This window comes from Tetrao urogallus (genome assembly GCF_951394365.1).
Source record: "Tetrao urogallus genome assembly, chromosome: 9".
Taxonomy (NCBI): Eukaryota; Metazoa; Chordata; class Aves; order Galliformes; family Phasianidae; genus Tetrao; species Tetrao urogallus.
In genome coordinates, this window is record NC_136822.1 from 4,411,886 (window position 1) to 4,429,350 (window position 17,465).

General features: G+C 47.7%; 1 protein-coding gene across 4 annotated transcripts; it reads left to right on the forward strand.

Moving 5' to 3' along the window:
• Window positions 1-487: 487 nt before the first annotated feature.
• On the forward strand, window positions 488-14,488 carry PPP1R7 (protein phosphatase 1 regulatory subunit 7; the record flags this gene model as incomplete). Of its 4 annotated transcripts, none has more annotated exons than XM_079540087.1 (10): window positions 488-530; window positions 1,281-1,400; window positions 4,864-4,952; window positions 5,557-5,622; window positions 6,239-6,369; window positions 7,195-7,357; window positions 10,788-10,904; window positions 11,720-11,824; window positions 12,721-12,807; window positions 14,243-14,488. In XM_079540087.1, 10 exons carry the CDS (start codon window positions 488-490, stop codon window positions 14,417-14,419), a joined length of 1,098 nt encoding a protein of 365 aa, XP_079396213.1. In that variant the 3' UTR covers window positions 14,420-14,488. The 4 variants fall into 4 exon arrangements, with proteins under 4 accessions (XP_079396213.1, XP_079396214.1, XP_079396216.1 ...); XM_079540088.1 differs by having other exon boundaries at window positions 4,897-4,952; XM_079540090.1 differs by having other exon boundaries at window positions 1,281-1,385; window positions 4,897-4,952.
• Between the last annotated feature and the right edge of the window lie 2,977 nt (window positions 14,489-17,465).

Consider the following 17,465-nt stretch of genomic DNA (forward strand, 5'->3'; position numbering starts at 1 on the left):
ATGGGCCCAAACCGATCCAACGTTGAGCAATGCGGGGCTCCCTCACCTCCCCGTTCCTAGCCACAGCCGCGTCCTGGTCGCCCTGCCCCGTATCCTCGCTTTCCGGGGACGAAAGGGCACGAGGGTCCGAACGCTTCCCGCACAAGTGTTGGAGCAGGGGTACCAGACCGCAAAGCTGAGGCAAACCGCGGAAGAGCCTGTAAGCGGACCGCCGGGACCGGGGCGCCGCTGCGAGGGAGCAGCCCCAGCACTTGCACGGCACGGCAGGCCTCCTTCCCGCCAGCGGCGCACTACAACTCCCAGAATGCCGCGGGGCACGGCCCCGCCCGCGCACCAGAGTCGGATCGCCCCAACCGTCACCCCTGCCCCCTCAGGCTCACACCTGCGGAGACGATTGGCTGTCTGAGGGGCGCCGGCTCTGGGCTCTGATTGGCTGCGACCGTCGTTGAGGCGGTTGCCGGAAGGGGGCGGTGGGAGGAGAAGCAATATGGCGGCCGGGAGCGGAGAGGGGCAGCAGGAGATGATGGAGGGTGAGAGCCCGCTGCGGCCGGCGGGGTCGGGTCGGCGTAGAGCGCGGAACGGCGCGGTCCCGGGGTGCTGCCCGTGGATCGGGAGGTCCCGGAGGGTGCGATAGGCTCGGGGCCGTCCTGGCTGGACAGCCCCCGGGGGTCCGGCCTGAGGCGAGCCCTGTGGTGATCCCGGGAGCGGGGCCTGAGGGGCGCGGGGCGCGGCCTTTGCGGGAGAGGTGGCAGAAACGGGGCTGTGGAGGCGGCCGTGATGTAAAACGTAAAGAGAACGTAAGGAGAATCCCCCGGTGTGATTTCCTCGTGCGGGAGCGGCGCAGTGCCCAGGCGGCCGCTCGGGCTGCAGCCAGCCCTGCCTTTGTGGCTCTTCTTCTGCGTGTCGTTGGTACTCTCATGCGTGACACTGGTTTTATTTCCTCTGAAAGGTTTTTAAGTGTCGTAGATCTCCTTCCATTTCCGTAATCTTTGGAATTGCACTTCATTGATCTAAGAAATTTCCTTTTTCCTCCAGTCTTCTTCCCAGATTGTTGGTTTTAGGAAGATGTGATGGGAGGAAAAAGTGCATCCAAAATCAAAGTAGAAACAAGGGGTAAGAGGCCTTTTATTTAAGACTAAACCTTTCATTTAGTTAATTTAGGATTTCTACTAACTGCGTAGTGGTATTTGTGAGTCCTGGTTGTGATATCTGCTTGCTGCTTTTTGCCCTCAGCGTGCTGCCAGAAGCAACCTAACTCTGCTGTTCTCTATCTCCTGCAGTCGATAAGCGGATCGAATCGGAGGAGTCAGAAGATGAAGGGAAGAAGCAAGCAGTGTGCTTAGTGACAGACCTCAGCCAGCAGAGCCTGAGAGATGAGCAGAATGGTGAGAACTCCCCAGGTATCTTCCCACCTCAGTGATGGCTTTAGGGAGGTGTGAGCCGCCCACCCATGTCAGTCCTTTGTATTTCTCTGTGTGATACATGGTGTTTGTCTCAGTGTTAGATAACAGCTGCCCTAGAGAAAACTTTTTTAAGTAATAGCATAATTCCTTGCTATTGTAAAGCTGCCTTCTTTCACGGAATTGCAGATATTAGATCCTTTTTTTAATTGTCAGTGTGTGAAACCATGCTTCTCTTTGAAATGTCAGCATTCAAAAAGAGCTTGATTCGTGCTTCTTTGTGGAAGGGCTCTCACTTTCTATAGAAAGATGCTGGAAGTGTTTATTAAAGATGAACGAAGCCAGCTCTTCATACTCCTCTACTGTGTATAGCTTTTAACTTTAAAAGTTGCCAGATCCCTTTGGAAGGCAAAGAGGACTTTTTCTAGGTAGGCTGAAGAAAGCAGGTTGATGTCGTTTATTTTGTTGCAGGATTTTTTTTTTTTTTTGCTTAAAAATTCTAAGGCATGAAAATTGTACCTGTTTGAATTGCCTTGATTTTAAAAACTCTGCTGTTTTTGCAGTTTGCTTTAGTTGTTGGGTAGAAATTTCAGCAGGTGCTTTGAAGCCTGTGCTTATTTAATGGAGATGTTTGTTTTCTGGTAGCTTGCAATTTGTCAGAGCAAATCGATAGCTGAAGAACCTACACTGCTGTATCATCTGGACTTTTAACAATAGCTAACAGTTTGAGGTGCAGTGCATCCTTTGGATAGACCTGCTTGTAGGTATTATTGGCCTGGAAACGGAACTGAAATAAAACACTTTGTGGCAAATTTTAAGTCATTGTTAGCTATTAAACAAAAAAAAAGCCACACCTGTAAGTTGAAAAATGTGTGGTGATGTGTCTAAGAGCACATCCCACAAACTGTGGGGATCCCGAGCTGTGCACCATCAGCTGAAGCACACAGATCAGTCGGGGACAGTTTTCCTTTGCGTGCACGTAATGGTTTGAGCGTTCATTCAGCTGACGTCATTTATTTGTGCATTTGAGGCTGTGTGTTGTGTGGTGTTTCCCTTTGGGAGCTGTAAGAGGAGAGAAACGGCTTTGAACGACATGCTTTTATTTTAAATGGGGGCAGGAAAAAAACAGCTTGTTGTCTGATTTACATGCTACTTAATGTAAAAAACAAGCAACTATTGGATATTCTAGAATAGGAACCAAAAAGAGGAATGATACTGGGCGCACTTGAGTTAAGAGCTGGCAAGGAAGCTAAGGTGTTCAGCTGAAAGGAGCATGGATGTTCTGCCACCTTTTTTCATTGGAGCTCACAAATAGAGATGACACAGCTGAGATTTCACATTCATTGTTGAGTTAATTCTCTGAGGAACAGCACTGCTGCTGTGAAATCTTAGAACTTATTATACTTTGTCATGCATGTGCAGTTGGGCTTCAGATGGTTGTGGTGCTGTGGATTTACGTAACAGTAACTGCTGTTCTGTGCTGCAGAACTCGGGCTTCCTGAGTGGCATCCTTTCTTCCTGCACTTGCAGAGCTCGCAGGCGTGGGTTACACCAAAGCTCTCTTAAGTAACTTCAGTGGCAAAGCGATGTATTTCTTTTTTCCCTCTTGTGAAACTGCCTGCATGCTAAATTGTGGATTACAGTACTTCATACTGAGTGTCTGATGTACTGCAGAGCATGTGAGCTGCTGTGTGTGCTGCGAGGAAATGCGCCGCTTGACAGGGAAGCCTCTCAGCTGGCAGAGACAGAGGAACATTTTTGACCAAAGTATCTACAGAGTGCCCCACCTTTACTGTTAGACACCTTTAAAGCCCCAAAAGGACAGGTTCCATCACAGCACTGAAGCTTACTGCTTGTACAACTCAGTCCAAGGGGAATTTTTTTGGTCTTTTTCTCATGAGACGTCTCACATAACTGCTGTTCTGACCTCAGACTGTTCCTGGTGGCTGTAAGTTCAGCTGGGCTGTTTGTCTTGGAGCGCCCTGTGCTGGCAGATTTTTGCACCCTAGAAATAGGTTAAAGAGCTGTGGTCATGGGAGCAGCTGGGAAGTGTGTCTGTTCCCCTGCCGAAGTGCATCCCTCCTCATCTGGAAGAAAAATGGAAATTCAAGTGCTGCTTGGTGCTAAAATGCTGATGGGCACATTTATGCTTGTCAGTTCTGGTGGCATTTCTATACCACCACGCAACGTCACCAAAACTCTCAGCTCACTTTCAATCCCTGAACTGTAATTTTTGCTCCGTGCTAATTTATGCTATATAAAATATTAAAAGATGAGATACCTTCTTTTATGAGAAGAAAAGCAGACTCTTTAAATCTTAATTTACTCAAGTCAGTTCAGTGAGGGCTCTTTCCTGTCGTGGCACAATGCAGTGAGGTAAATAGCTGCGTGGAGCTATCAAAGCCTGCAGCTTGGCAGGATTAACAGTTGTGATGTTTGTACCATTAATCTTTACCTGACTGCAGATGATGCCAAGCATTTGTAGGAAAAGCACCCATTAAGGATTGAGGGTGTTTGGCATTTGTGTGAATGTTGAGGCCCTGCTCGGGAAATAAAATTTATGATTGTGTTAATGGAATGGGCTTGCATGCTGTAATGCAGGATTTAACCCAAAGGCTTTGGAACTTGACTGATATTAAAGATGCTTCCAGTTTTGTGGTTGCACAGAGGGCTTATATGCTTAGAACGGAAAGGGGTTGCATGTTTTGTATCTGTTTTGCAAAGCCTTATTAGACTTCCTTTGGAGATTGATGCAAGCAGCACACCATCTTCTGCAAATGGGAATCGGGTGTGAATTATTCAGCATGAATGTATCCAGTAAACTTCACTCCCTCTTGTGCTGTGATAGAAGTACAGCAAATGCTGGGCTACCTTCCAGAACTACAAAAGCATTTCCCAAGCAAATGCATGCAGTGTGATAAACAGTCTTCTAGCATATTACTAAGCTTATTCAAACAAAAGAAGGGAAGTCCATGCGAGTGTGTGCTCAGCATACACTGGCAATATTTGTGAAATAAAGGCTGGAGAGCTTGTGGAGATGCTTGGTCATTCTTGGCACTACCAGCTGCAAGCTTTAGGTGTACTTAGGTTCCTGCTTGGCACCCATGTGTTAGGTTGTCTGAGGAGCACAGACTCCTTGGAGGGAACATCCTCAGAGGGATGCTTGCACTAAGTGTAAAGAAAAAAAATCCTGCCAAGTTCAGTCTTAAGGCAGCGTTACACATCAGCCAGGTAGGCAGGCTGGGTAAAGTGCTGCTCTTTTTCCATTTGCTTCTAGGCGTGGAGTTGTGTTGGTAAGGAAGCTTTGTTTCACTGCTTGCTGTCCCGATGCAAGTGAGTGTGTTTTCACTGCAGCAAAATTTCCAAACTGTGCATCTTGTGTGTGACTTGTTCTGAAGGGTGCTTGCTCCCTTTGTCCCTCTGGGTGTTAGCCATTGTCATCGTGTCTCTAACTATCAGATAGCAGAAGTCTGTAACATATTTGTTTCTGCTGCAGGAGAAGCAGAGACACCAGTGGACATGGAGACAATTAGCCTGGACCCAGAAGCTGAGGTAAAGGAAGGGGTTTTGTTCTGTCAGGCTTTACGTAGCAGGATGAAAGGGAAAGCAAGTGTTGAAACCTAGCTAAAAGATCTAATTAATTCTCCTGAAGGTCCTGGCTATCCTGTCTTCTCTGAAACTGGTTCAGAGCCTTCAGGCTAGACGTAGAAGTATTCTACTCTTAATCAGTATCCAAAATCTTTTGTTTGTCATTTTGAGTTTTAGAATAAACACAGGAGCAAAGACAAGTGTGTTCCAGTTAAGCAGTAAGTGGGTAAGAGAATTCTGTGCAGCACTTTGTTCAAGCTGCACAACTCTTTCTCGGTAAAATTATGAATTTACTAAAAGAAATGGTCCCCTCTGTGGTGAAACCAAGCTCTCACTGAGGAGGCTTTTGCCCTCTCACAGGTGCTGCCTTTGCAGTTAATGAACTTAGGCCGTGTGCTGGTAAAATCATCTGCCAAACCAAATTTTTACGAGCTCTTTAAGGAGAAGTTTTAATGAGCTGCGCTTTCTGTAAGCCTGTAATTTTTCTTAGAAGAAAATGACTGGGCTCGTCTTCAAAGAGTATTTTGAAACGATTGCTGAATCCCTCTGACCTCTGTTTCTCTCTCAGGACGTTGACCTGAATCATTTCCGAATTGGGAAGATTGAAGGGTTCGAGGTGCTCAAGAAAGTAAAGGTAACAGCTCGAAGGAATAGAGAATATCATTTGGAGCTGGAGAGTGTGTGTGTCAGACCTACCAGAGAACAAACTCAAGAGTCTTTTTGGCTGCCATCCTAGCAATTTCACCTTATGTTTGTGTCAACGTGATGTAATGATGTGGAATACCAGTAGCCAAAAATCGTAAAACCTTGACAGTTTGTCTGAAGAAGGTCCATCCAACCTAAATTTCTTCTCTTCTAGTTTAAAGGCATTTCCCCTTGTCTTATCACTATTAGACCGTTTATAAAGTTGGTCCCTCTCCTGCTTGTAAGCTCCCTTCTACTTCTGTAAGGCCAGCTGAGGTCTCCCTAGAACCTTAAAGGATTTCTGGAGGCTTGTAGTAAACTCCTGCTCAAAGCAGGTCCGGTTGGAGCATGTGGCTTAGGGCCCTGCATGGTGAAACTCTTCCAAGGATGGTGATTATGTGGCTTCTGTGGGCTGCTGTTCTGGTGGCTGTATTCTTGGTGAAGGCTTTCTTTCTGTAGAGATGGAAGAAAACAGGAAAATATCGTGTTTTACAAAACAAAACCCACTTTGTGCCTGTATGCCAGAAGGCATGACGTGCTGCTGTTCACCTCTGTTTTCCTGCCAGACTCTGTGTCTGCGTCAGAACTTGGTGAAGCGCATTGAGAACCTGGAGCAACTGCAGACCTTGCGGGAGCTGGATCTGTACGACAATCAGATTCGGAAGATTGAGAACTTGGAGGCTCTCGTGGATCTTGAGTGAGTCGTGGGGAATCACCAGGTTTGGGCTGTGGGTGGGTTGTCACTCGCTGAGCTGTAATTATTCCAGTCTTAAGCACCCAGAGCCTTCTCGTCCTTCTCTTGTCTGTGAAGGACAATATCTGGTCTCCATTGATACTTAACTGTGCAGTAAACTAGTTCTGTTGTCCTGGAGCTCAGCTGGGACAGTGGAAATGAAACATCATCTGTGTAAAATAGCAAGCACAGCAAGGTAGGTGGCTGCAGCTTCCATGCAGGTGCAGGAGCACTCAGGCATCCCTTGGTATTGATAGGGATGCTCCATATAGCATTTGTGCTTCTGTAGAAAGCGACTAGAGATGTGACTCTGTTGGGGACAAAGTGCTATTCCCAGCTTCTGGCACTGGTCCTTCATCAGTCTGGAGGTGGATCACAACCATTTTCTCTGAGACTGGGGAGGAGTGACGTGCTTACAGCACTGCTAACTGCTTCATGTTTAAGAGAGGCCTTGTCCCAGAGAGGCAGAGCTTGTAGAGATGTACGTTTCCTATGGTACAGTGCTGAAAATTGGCTTCCCCCCATGGTGGCAGTTGCACAGCTGGGCAAAACAGTGTGCTTGTTGCATGTGACATACCTTTGTTTTCTCCGTGGCTTGCTATGACAGTATTTTGAAAGTTGTATTCGTTATTTCTGATTAAAGAAATGCCACTTGTGACTCCAGCTTCACGGCCTAACAAAATGCTTGATTTCTGCAGATAGTGAGGCTCACCATCAGTTCACAAATGCCTCTGCCAGGACCTTCCATGCCTCCTGGACTGAAGAGCCCTTTGTTTTGTTTTACCTCAGGATCCTGGACATCTCGTTTAATGTTCTGCGACACATTGAAGGACTAGATCAGCTTACCCAACTTAAAAAACTCTTCCTCGTCAACAACAAAATCAGCAAAATTGAGAATTTGAGCAACTTGCAGCTGTTACAGATGTTAGAGTTGGGATCCAATCGAATTCGGGTAGGCTTGCTGTGCGAGATGTTAGCTGGAGAGTTTTGAGCTCTGTGGCTTTTGGGATTAGCCTGTTCTCAAAGTGCTCTGTGTTGACTTTGACTTGTGGTTTTGCTGTTCTTATTGTTCTAGCCGTTTGATGTGTAGTTGTTTATTTGCTGCACCTGCTGGATCCTTCCATTATGTGTGTGTGTAGTGCCTGGCTTCTAAACTACAACTGAGGAGTTTCTCTTCAGCTCATTCCCTGTGTGCTGCCTTCTGCAGATGGCAGTTTTCTCTCGACAGGGAGCCAAACCTGTCAAAACTACAGCTATTGTTTTCTCTTGCCTTCCTCGTGGCTCTGCCTGCTTCTACTTCATCAAATCAATTGAACTCTAATAGCAGTTTCAGGTTTGTGTGTGTACTTGATAGAGCTCCACATTTTTCTCACTCAAGAAAAAAGGTTTTCTTGAGGCCTTGCTCTGAAGTGCCTCAGAAACCTGATAGCCCACTGCTGACTGCTTTTTCTTACTTGTCAGTTAGCAACCTTTCCAGTTTTGTGATTTTGACTGCACTTTAAGGGAGGCAGTTCTGAGTGGTGTCTGCTGTCCATAAGGCAGGCTTCTGCATTTTGCCCAGGTCATACGAGAATGGGTGAGGCAGGCAACACAGAAGACTCACTGTGTGCAGAGTGAACTATTACATTTTACAAGCTTTTTCAATTCTATGTACACTGTCTGAAATAGCTGGAATGCACTCACTTCTTACAGTCTGGAAGTTGTATAAAATGACTTTGCCCAGCTGCAGATGCTGAGAAACTCTTTGTTATGTTGAATGAACAAGTGAGGGAAATACTGATCTGTTTTCCATATTCTAAGTGTCGTGGAAGCACATCTCCTTTCTAAAAAGAAGGAAACTCAAGCAATTACAAACAGCCTTCGAAGGCAGAACTGCTTGCTGCTTTTATGAACTGGAAAAACTCATTTTTCTCCAAAAGCTGAACTGAAGCGACTCTTCTGTCTGAAGGAATTGTTACTTTGGAGAGTAACGTGTAGGGAGAATTAATGCTGAGTGGGAGAGCATCAGCCAGACGAGTGGTAAGGAGCCTTATGGTTTGCATAGGCTGGGGAGTGTGATTTATAGAGGTGCATTCTTTGTGTTCAGAAGCATAATAGGCTTTAGGGGCACCAATCCTTGTGTTTCCAAAGCTGGGTTAAAGAAAACTATTACATCTCATTTCTCAGCATCATTACTCAGTGCAAATAAGACTGAAAACCAATCCAGCTGGATTTCTGTACTGATACTTGGCTGGTGTATTGCCACCAGTGGTGGAGAAGCTGGAGAATATCTTTTAAATGACCAGCTTGAACTATTTTATGTGCATTTTTTTTGCAGCGCTGAGGCTGTGCGTGGTAAAAACCAAAACAATGATATCACTGCCTGGGTAACAAGCTAAATTTTCCTATTTTTAGCATCTTTTCTGTTTATTCTTTGAAAAGCAATGCTCTGTACTGCTTTACTGGAGCAAGAAACCTGTGTCCAGGGTAGGCATGAAAAAATGCATCTCACTTGGGGAAACCAGAATTGTTGTGGTAGTTTCCTGCTGGCAGGATGGCCTGGCTGCGTGCTTCATAGGTGGGTGTGTGTGTAAGGAGCTGTGAGCAGGCAGGTCAGGCAGTGTCTGTGGGTGTGGGGTGCCTGCTACGTTCATCCCCTGGGCATTAAGGTTTCTGCAGTAGTGCTGTGTTGGTCATCTGCTGCGAAACTCTTTACTTCTTGGGGTGCACTTCACCAGCTCTGCGGTGACTTAGCAAACACTTGTAGTTCTGTCCTTATAGGAATGGTGGGCAAACAATTTCATGCCTGAGCTGATCCATTTTCATGCTTTTCTTTCCAAAGTTGGACTGAGGCAACTACAAGGCAAGCACTTCATTTGTTCCCTAGCTTTTTTTCCTCATGCCTGTTTCATACTTAAATGTGGCTTTTTTATAGCTTTAAGTAGCTTTTTTTTTTCTTTTTTTTCTTTCTTTCTGATTATTTCTTCTCAGTACCCTCAGAGTCACAAGTATTTCCTCCTCAGGGCTGGGGAGCTACCATTGAGAAACAAATCTATTATTTTCTTGCAAGGCCAAAACAGGGGTAAGTCCACAGGCTTAGAAGGAGGGTGAGTCCAAATATGAGCTGATAAACAGCTTATGTTGAATCTGTTGGCAGTTCTGGGATAGAGATTGAAAAGCTCCTTTCCTTCCTGGAGGCACCTGTAATACACTGTGTGCATGTGTCCATTCTCCTCTGCCTTCCCTTGCCCACAGGTGCACACAGAAGTCTGGGTGGTGCTGGGATGTGGTGTCCTGTGTCACCAGCACTTCTGGGCTCTGTCCTGCCTGGCAGAAAGGGTTCTGGAAGCTGGCATGTCACGAAGTTCTTGAGCACGGATGCACAGCTGTGTATCCACATCCATGCTGCTGCTTTCCTGTGAGCTGAAACCTGTTTTTAAAATCCTGTTTTTAGCAGTGCCTGCTTCTATTTTGTATTTTTTGTGGCTTTTCCCTTGCAAAGAAAAAAGGATTTTTTAAATTTCCTCCTGTTTACAGGAGCCCTTTCTAAAACCCCTATTTTATCCCTCTTCTTGCCCTGTCTTTTTTTAATCCTCTGTTGATGCTTTCTGGTGCACCCTTTTTTTTTTATTCTATTTTTTATAACTAAAGAATATGGTTCTTCTTGGTGCCTCACAGAGATGTTCTCTTCCACTGAAAGCTGAGCTGAGCATTTAAATTGATGTGGTGTGTATGCTCTGTCAGCAGTGTGTGTATTTAACGTGTGCATTGCTTAAATTGCCATGTGCTGCCAGTTGTGTGAATATACAGACAGTATTAAATGTGCCAGCAGCTTATGGCATCTAGATACACCCAGGAGACAATTAACCTTGCTTATGGCAGAGAAACCAATGAGCACAGGAGCTGGGCAGCTTGCCTCCGACTGCTTTCATCACTGATGGCTAGTACTGAATTTGGGAATGACTTTTTCTCCTCCAGCTTCTCTTTCCATTCACCAGTGACAGATACTGTAGATTCACAAACGAGCACTTCCTGCCCTGGGTGAGCACCTGGTGGCCCAGGGAATGTCCTTTTCAGTGTTACACAGGCTGTGCTTTCTCTGATCCTGCCTGGACAGTGGGGCTGCAGCCAGGAGAAAGCGATGTGACCCGTGCTGAAGCCAGCAGCTAGCAGTGCCTTGGCCAGCCCTCACAGGCTGAGGTTTGCTGTCGCTGCACAAAGCCCTGCGCTTTGCTCTCGGGTCCTGAGGGAGGCCTGGCCCGCATGCTTTGTGCTGTGGAACTGGCAGGTTGTTTCTCACAGGAGGGGAAGTGCTGCACAGTTCAAGGCTGTACGGTGGTGCTGAGTGTATCTGCGGGTTGGAGTTGTGCGTCGCAGCAACGCCGTCTGCTTTGCTCTTGCAGGCCATAGAGAACATCGACGCCCTGGCTAATCTGGACAGCCTGTTCCTTGGAAAGAACAAAATCACCAAGCTGCAGAACTTGGATGCGTTGACAAACCTGACCGTGCTCAGTATACAGGTATCGATCCTGCTCTGTCCTGCTGTGTTTGAAACACCCTCAGTGATGTGAACACCTTTACAGTGAGTTCTTAGGAATCTTTGGTGTTTGGCTCAAACTGCCGTAGTAGAAGAGTGAAATGAATGTGAAGCCCAACTTCCTTCCTGAAATACTGCTTGTTGTTTTTGCAGTGACATCAAATGAGTAATGCCAGAGAAGTCCTTTCATTGGCAGTGAGCTCAGTGTCACTGCCTTCTGCCTGAACAGGGAAGAAAAGTGAATGACAAGCCTGTGCTAAATGAAACCTGTCCTTAATGAGCTACTGGAAGCTTCCAGCTTTTTAATGGGTGGAATAAAAACCACATGACAAAGTTCATGCAGTCTAGCACAAGCTAGGCAAACAGTTCCTGAGGAAGTTGTACCTTCTGCACATTACAGTACATGTAGGCATCTTAACCTATAGGATGTACAGAGCTGTATGTAGCAGAGTGTATCAGAACTGAAGTCCTGTAACTTCACTGTAACTTCACTTTGGGTTATTCTGCTAGAAAGACCTACAGAATGAATGCTATTAATGCATCAGCATGTTTCTGAAGAGACCAAGTAGGAAACTGCTGCTTCTGATGGGGAGGTCAGGGTCTGACTCTCCTGAATTTGGAGCCTTTGCTTCCTCTGGAGACTTTGCTTCCTTAGGTATGGTGGTGCAGGCCTTTAAAACCTAGCACGTGGCATCGATGTTGACCCAGGCAGGCAGTTTCCCCTTCCAATGCTTAATCTCCTATGACTCGCTTGCATTGTGGGTTGTTCAGACTGCTCTTACACTGTTATGCTTTCAGAGTAACCGTCTGACCAAGATTGAGGGGCTGCAGAGCTTAGTGAACTTGCGTGAGCTGTACCTCAGCAACAACGGCATCGAAGTCATCGAGGGACTGGAGAACAATGTGAGCAGTATGAGTGTGTCAGAACTGCTGCCCTCAGCATCCTGCCAGGGGGGTGGGCTTTGCCTGAATCTTTTGTTCCTCAGCTGCTTCAGTTACAGGAAGGGTTCTGAATATCTTGAAAAGACCACAAAAATCCAAGCATTAGTTACATTGAAATCCCTTACATGCACAGAGCCCCTCTGGATCTGGAGTAAGTTGCTTTCTTGATTGTGGAGGGAGCATTTGAAGCATGTGGTTCATGCAGCAGCCTGGCAGATCTCCAGCAGTGAAATGACTGATGGCCACTGGTGGCTGGCTCTGATGTAGCATTCCAGACAGCAGTTTGTAGATAACCGTGAGTCTGTATGGGTAGGACAAGTGGAGCTGGGAGTGAGAGGGACGAGCCATGGCATGTGGCTTGCCTTCCTGACACTGTAATTCTAGATAGGATTGATTTCACAGAAGTCTGTAGCGTTTTGATCCTCGTGCAACAGCAGATGGCATTGTAGGAGAGCAGAGAAATCAGGAACTTGGCTGTGTGCAGGGCAGAAAGCTTTCCCTAAAGCTTCTGAACTTTGCTGCAGAAAGTGTTCAACTGCCCAGGAGGATGCTTCTGATCCAAATGTTAATGGATTCCTGTTAGTGTGCTATGGAGACAGAAAACTTGTCTTTCTAGGAGCCTTCAACTGACATTGCCATCCAGCACGTAATTGCTTTCATTTTTGCTGCATGGCTTCTGGGAGGTCAGTAACCCGGCTCAATTAAAAAACAGTCTTGCTAAATGTATTCCTGTCTACGTTTCTCACTGTAGGACAGCTGGTGATAACATGTCATTGCTTCTAATGATTTTTATCCCTGGGCCTGAGAGACGGAAGGTGAAAGGAGATCTAGTGTAACGTTTTTGTTTGCTTGTCTAGAACAAACTCACAATGCTGGACATTGCATCCAATAGAATCAAGAAGATTGAAAACATCAGTCACCTAACAGAGCTGCAGGAGTTCTGGGTAAGTGCTGTGCACAGAGAAAAAGGCCTCTGGTGGGTTGGAGTGGTGAATGGCTGTCTTGGACAGCTGTCCTTTGGGCAGCTCTTGGAATGTTTCTCATCTTGTTGAACCATCTTCGGAGGGTAGAGTGTGATGGCTTTCCCTTGGGAAGGACTTGAGCCTTTGAAGATTTTGGCAGGGCTTTGGTTAGTGGTAACAAGCCTGTTTCTATCTAGAATATAGGCCCTGCTTTCATGCTTGTGGTGGTTATGAAACAGCCTTACTGTGTCCTATTTTTGCAAATCTCATCTTTCTTCAAGTCAGCATGACTGTGTAATGAGAGAAGCTGATACTGTGTCACCACTGCCTGGATCACAGCCTCTGTTTAGAACAGACTTGATATGGTCATGTTACAAATACGAAACAAATGGAACTCTGGTTTACTTCCACTCTAGGAGGCAGGTAGTTGCTTAGGGTTGCTGCTGTTACCTTTGTGACACCCTGGGTAGCAGGCCCTTTACCATTCATAAGTCTGCTAAGGATATGTGCAGAGACTTTTTCCACCTGATTTTTATCAGTACTCTGCCACTCTGGGGACCTGCACACAAATCTGCTCCTGTCTTAGGGAAAAGCAGCAGGTATTCATGAATTAACAGGTGCTCTAGCTCCTTTCCTTTGTTAGAGCTGAATGTTATGGTGCCTAATGCCTGTTGTTTGGAGTTCAGTTATATAAACTTCTGAGCAGAGGCTGAGAGAGAGGATGGAAAACTGGTTGCAAATGGAATCAAGCTGCAGACCCTACTGTCCAGGCTACGTAGACCATCTTTCTCATCTTGGAGAGTAGTTTAGCCAACTGCCAGCGGTGTTACCTGGTGGCATTTATTCCGTAAGGAACTCTTTAAGTAACAGGAGCTGAGAAGCCTGTTCAGAAGATGTCAGAAATGAGACAGTACGGTATGGTCGGTGTGTGACCTGTTGGCATCCTTTGCAACTTCCTCCAGTGCTCCTGTTTGTGGTTGCTCTGCTTATAGAAGGCACTGCACAGCTGTTTCAGTTCCTCTTACAGGAAGCAAAGGCAAGATCCTAACCTCAGTGGGCTTTCCTTGCAAAAACACAGTGCTTTAAGAGTCCTCTGCCAGACAGAGCACTGGCCAGGATCTCCTGGCTTTGTCCAGCTCCTTTCCCTACCTGGAAATGGAAAATGCTCTTCTGGCTTCCCCCCTGCCCCCACACTTCAACACTGTTAAAAAAAACAGTTGCTGAGGGAGACCAGAAGCAATTCACTGATAATTGTTACTTTTTTAATCTCCTGGGAGAAGGACCACATAGACAGGAACTTCCTTGTGATGCATGAAGATTGTACAGTTAGAGCCACTGGGTGATGATCCTCTTGAGCATCGGTGTGGTTCCTGATGCTGGAAGTATTGATGTGTGTGTGCATGTGTGTGCTCTGCAGATGAATGATAATCTCGTTGAGAGCTGGAGTGACCTGGATGAGCTGAAAGGAGCCAACAATTTGGAAACTGTGTACCTGGAGCGAAACCCTTTGCAGAAGGATCCCCAGTACCGGCGCAAAATCATGCTGGCCCTCCCATCTGTCCGGCAGATCGATGCCACGTTTGTTCGGTTCTGAGCCTCCTGCTGCCCTTTCTCTCCTGCCCTCCTTGGAGAAATGTCCCAGCTGGGTTTTTTATCCACTCACCACTCCCCAGGTCTTCAGTACACTGACACTCTCAGAGCAAATGGTCAACAAAAAGCACTGACTACCAGATCTTGTGTACAATGCACTCATTGTTTTTGAAATGTTGTTATTATTATTAAATCTTAACATAAGAGATTTCCTTGTGCTTGTATCTTATTTGCCCGGGAGGATTGGCAGCAAGTCTTTGCAACAGACTGGAGCGTTTCTACTTGGAGCCGCTTGGAGACAAACCTTCAGGTCTGTGATATCCTTGCAAGCATCACTGTTCCTGATCCAGACCTAAAGGTGGTCTGCAGAAATGTGGGAAGGCAGTGACAGTGTTGGCGTGGAGGAGAATCGGATAAAAATGCTCATCCAGGTATCAGAGTTGAGTTTTTGCTAAATATCTGTTAGTAAAACCAGAGGGTGGAGGAGAGTGGAAGACTTTCACAGCAATGTTGGTTGCTTGTTGGGGTTTTTTTTTGTTCTTTTTTTTTCTTTTTGAGGCACAGTTACAGGTTTGTATAGTTGACTGAGGATAGCTTGAGTTGCAGAAGCTGTGTGAGGATCTGTGTCCCTGGATGGAGCTACCACTGGAGGCACTGCTAGTATAGCATCCATGTTAAATGCTGAGCTGTAGACCAAGCTGGGGACTGGAGAAGGAGTTAAAAGAGGTAAGATAATGGGCTGTGCATTCCATCTGGGGAGAAGGGCCTAGGCCCAGGCCTTCCTCATGGCCTTTACCTTCAATTTCCTGCCCTGTGTATACAACAAGCACGTCCACAACAGCAGCCTGTGTGCCTTCACCTCAGCCTATGCACTGTGGGACTTTGTCCAGCACAGCAATGCTGCTTGCAGGTGGGGCCCCTCTGCCTCAGCTGGCTGTTTGCTTGGGCTCCTTGTTTGCTTTCTGCAGTCACTGCCACCTCCTCAGCACACAGTTCGGTTCAGCTGGGTCCAGGTTGCCCACTTGCTACCCTGAGCTTCCACAGGGCCCTGCTTATCCTGGGGCTTGCCCACCATGTGCCTGTGGGCTGGGGCTGGACAGGCAGCACGGGACCAGCAGCCTGTCCCTGTGACTCTCCCACCCCTTTGGGGTGCTTTGGGGCTGCAAAAGCTTTCCAGCTGGGGAATCAGGGGAGGAAATGTCACCACTGTGGGGAGACAGCTGAGACTGTGCACCCTGGGACTGGGCTTACCTGCTGCTGTGCTGACATCCCATGGTGACACATGGTGACAATGCCAGCCACAGAGGGGGCAGGTGCAGTGACAGCTGCGTGTGGCTCTCACAGGTACAGGACAGTCAGAGACAGGGACGGCAATCTGACTTTGACCTACTGGTACCTGCTGGCTGCATGCTTGGGCTTCCTCACCACCTGTCAGGTAACGGCCACTGGGCCCTGCCAGCAGGGAGGGGGCACGGGCACTGGGTGGGGATGTGCTGAGTCTGTGTCCCCTCTCGCTGCCAGCGTGTGGCTTTATCAGGCATGTGGCCATCTGTCTGGTCCCCAGCATTCCTAAGCTGACAGAGGTCAGGGTGAAACGCTGTCAGGCTTTGCTCTCAGCTCCCCTCGAGGCAGCGCTCACTTCGCTTGTCCTGGCTCAGCACAGGCAGGCCGGGCCTCCTCACAGCAGGCTGAGCCCAGCCAAGCAGGGGCTGCTCTGGATCTCAACCCACCGGTAGAAATAACATCCGTGACACTCTGAGCTGTTTCAGGTTTTATTTTAGAATTTATAAAATTCCAGTGTCATCCATACTCATGAGCCTTTTTACATGTTTGCATATAGTCTCCAAATTCCAAAGTTAAGGCCAAGGGATCATTGCTATGGAAACATACAATATGGAAGACGTCAGAGAGGAAACGGACACATGCCACAGTCTGCTGCGGAAGGAGGGTGTGGGGGACAGTACTAGGTACAATCACTTCATGACCTTCTTTAGAGTGGAGGGTCGGGCTGTGGGGCAAGCCCAGGTGGCAGTGCCCCAACTGTAACTCAAGCCTAACTGTGCAACTGTTGAGGGCAGGGGGTATAAAGAGGACGAGGGGGTGATAGGCTTGGTGACACAGGACAGACCTAAGCTATGGGGGTAATAACCATTTTCTGACAGACACGCGTGGGAGGGTGTTACCCTAGTTCTGCCTGACCCCCCCCTGTTTGCTATCTCCTGGCTGGATGCAAAGCCACCCTGTCCTTCAGGGGCAGGTAGGTGCCCTGCAAAGGGACGCGGCCAGCTTCAGTCACTTCTCAAACTTACGGAGAGCACTAGGAGGTTTTGGTGCGATTTCTGCATAGCAGCCTCTTCCGAGGAGAGCTGTCATGGGAAGGAGAAGCATTGCCACGTCAGGCCTGTCACACAGCGAACGGTGCTGGAAAAGGCAAGCATGTTGGGCTCAGCCTGCCAGAATTCAGGCCTTTGCCCCATAAGCAGCACTAGAGAAGGGGGGCTAGGGACTCCTGCTTGTCCAAGAGCTGAAGCAGCTGGGGTAGAATGATGGCTCAGACTACAAACTTCTGTAGGACTGAAGCAGGGGAAGGAGGGAACACAGGGCCCCAGCATCTCCTGCCTCCCTCTTCATAGACGTGATTTTCCTCTTACTGGCTGGAGGAGCTCAGACATGGCCTCCTACAGCAAGCCAGGGCAGGGCCTAGGCACAAGCAGCCCAGAGGACGGAGCATGGATCACCCTCTCCAGCCCATACAGTGGAGGCCTCAGGGAGGGCTTGACGCACCACACTGTCAGCCCCGTCGTTTTCAGCTCCCCTCTTCCACCAGAGCAGAAGCCTGGCTCCTGATCTCTGCAGGCTGCTGTGAGGCTGGGGCTGAGGTCCTGAGGCCAAGCCTGGTTCTAGCTCAGGGAAATCCTACGGTCCCACAGCCTGCACATGCCTGTGAGCACTCTGCTTCCCTCCAGCAGAGCTCACGCAGCTGCTCAAAACGCTTCTCTTGGTTTTCCTCCAGGATTCTGCTCTGGGTGCCGGGGTGAGAGCTGAAGCAG